This window comes from Glycine soja, chromosome 11 (genome assembly GCF_004193775.1).
Source record: "Glycine soja cultivar W05 chromosome 11, ASM419377v2, whole genome shotgun sequence".
Taxonomy (NCBI): Eukaryota; Viridiplantae; Streptophyta; class Magnoliopsida; order Fabales; family Fabaceae; genus Glycine; species Glycine soja.
This window is the reverse complement of record NC_041012.1, coordinates 34,902,668-34,905,134: the sequence shown is the minus strand read 5'-3', so window position 1 is coordinate 34,905,134 and position 2,467 is coordinate 34,902,668. Positions and strand designations below refer to the sequence as shown.

General features: G+C 36.1%; 1 protein-coding gene across 1 annotated transcript; it reads left to right on the top strand.

Moving 5' to 3' along the window:
• Nucleotides 1-1,338: 1,338 nt before the first annotated feature.
• On the top strand, nt 1,339-2,105 carry LOC114374556. Its single transcript, XM_028332217.1, has one exon. The coding sequence runs from the start codon at nt 1,511-1,513 to the stop codon at nt 1,934-1,936; it is 426 nt and encodes a 141-aa protein (XP_028188018.1). The 5' UTR covers nt 1,339-1,510; the 3' UTR covers nt 1,937-2,105.
• Nucleotides 2,106-2,467: the final 362 nt, after the last annotated feature.

Genomic DNA, 2,467 nt, shown 5'->3' with positions numbered 1-2,467 from the left:
GAGAGGAACTCTACCATGGATGGCTCCGGAACTGCTGAATTGTTGATGTGTTAATGTGTTAATGGTACCTTGATATTTTGTCACTATGTAAGTTTGAGGCTTTTGTTTTGATATTTGTCATTTTAGGTTGATGTGTTTTCATTTGGTATTGTGATGTGGGAACTCTTGACTGGAGAGGAGCCATATGCTGACTTGCACTATGGTGCTATCATAGGTAACATTCGGGTTGGATCCAAGCTTGTGATTTAATTATCTCTCTTAAGGTTAAATTGAGTGGTTGCATGTGGGGTTTCCCAAATGTAATTCAGGTGGCATTGTGAGCAATACTTTGCGCCCTCCTGTTCCTTTATCTTGCGATCCAGAATGGAGAGGTGCTGGTCATCTGAGCCATCAGAGATCAGAGAGACCTACCTTCACTGAGATTGCCAATGAATTACGTTCTATAGCGACCAAGGTCTCTCCCGGAGGAGAGAACTATTAAATTTTATATTGCAGCATCCAAAATGTTCCCTTAAAAACCAATTCATAAGGGAATGGTCTACCCAGCTATATAAACACTTATTATGTTCATGAATTATCCGATGTGGGACTATTCTTAACAAAAACCATCAGCTGCAACACTCTCCCCGTTTCAGACTCAAGTCCGCAAATGATTTTTCCTTAATTTGTGTTTTTCATCCAATTGCATATTATAATTTATAGGGAAGGAGTGATTTGTTGATTGGTTCAGATAGATATTTACCAAGGTTGTTAACAAGTGTAGCTTTTTTAGTTTACTGGATATTTTCTATTTACTTCCAATCCCCAATATGAAACGTGTCATTTGAGTGTGCAAAAAGAAGACAAAGAAAACAGAAGGGAGATCAATTTGTCAATATTTTGATATTGCTTTTGAAATCGTGTGCATTCATTGAGTTTTATTAGAAAAATATTAATTAATGTTTTAAGAATATGTCTTAAGAATATTGAATAAGAAATTTAAAGTATAAATATTTTTATTGAAAGGCGAAAAATTATAATTTTTTAAATTATCTTATAATTTAGATAATAAATATTTTTGTAATTTCTTAATTAATTTCTAACAAATACGGGTTAACAGAAACCTTTTCATTATGATCGTATATGGCGCGTGGAAGGTGTGTCTTTTTATTTTGGTCAAAGGTGTATTTACTGTTGCAAATAATTGAGCATGACACCGCGTGGGTAAGTCAACATGAAATTGAATTCTTATAGTGCAAAAATTAAAATATAAAATAACATAATTACTTCACTTCGCCGCTTGTTTTATATATTTGCTAATATATATATATATATCTCATTGTTGAGTAGTGTCAGCATCTAACATGCTAAAGCAATCGCGTGATATTTACTTGGAACATTCTAAATTCAAAGTTCAAAATATGTCTACTACGGTTTCTTTGACTTTTCCTCCTTTATCACTCTCTCTTGTTCTATAAATCTTTTCTCAATCATCAAAGCCGCCACTAACCTCATACACACGATAGAAAACATGGCATCTTACGAGGGAGGGCCATTGGTGATGGAAATGGAAGGAGAAGAAGGTTTCGAAGAAGAAGCCGGCAGCAGCGGTTGCGGGTGCGGATGCTTCGGCCTGAAGAAATGGTGGCAAGGCCATGAGGAAGAAGGTAAAGGGCTACTTGTTGATCAAAAGGGTGAGGGAGAGTCATGGGTGGTGGAGAAGTTAAGGAAGGCAAAGGAGGTTTCAGAAGTGATTGCTGGTCCAAAGTGGAAGACTTTCATTAGAAAGATAAGTGGGTATGGGAAGAAGGTGAAGCAACAAAGGAACAGGTTTCAGTATGATGAACACAGCTATGCTCTCAACTTCAACTCCGGGGCTCAGAGTGAAGATGAAGGCATGCCTCACAGTTTCTCATCTAGGTTTGCTGCTCCTGGTCGTCGCCAGAATGAATCATGATACATATTTTTCACTAGAGACAATCCCAGTTGGATAGAACCTTTAAACATGTATATTGTTGCCTAAATTTGTTTACATGATTGTAATTCTTATCTTGAAATTATCATTCATTGTGTGAAGAGTGAAGACCATTGTTCTTTAATAAATTAAATTCCACGTTTTATCTTTACCTCTTGCAAAATTTTCCTGAATAGCTAAATATTCGAAGAAAGCTAGCTAGTTGAAACAGAGGGGTACCCACCAAAAATATCGTTTGTGAGCAAAGTTTAGTTTGAATTTGAACGATCCTCTTCTTAAGATAGAAGTGGAAGAAAGGATGTGGATTCTTCACAAGACAATAGTCACACGTAAACCATTGTTTTTTTTAGGATATAGGTAACACTTTCAAGAAACAAATTCAAGGAGTGATTCCATTCTTCCAAAAGTAAACGCGTTCCATCGAGGACGCGTTAAAAATAATTTATACTTTTCCTTTGCTTTATGTATGCCAAATCCTTTTCATCCGCAATTCCTTTTGTTCTAAGAAGGCAA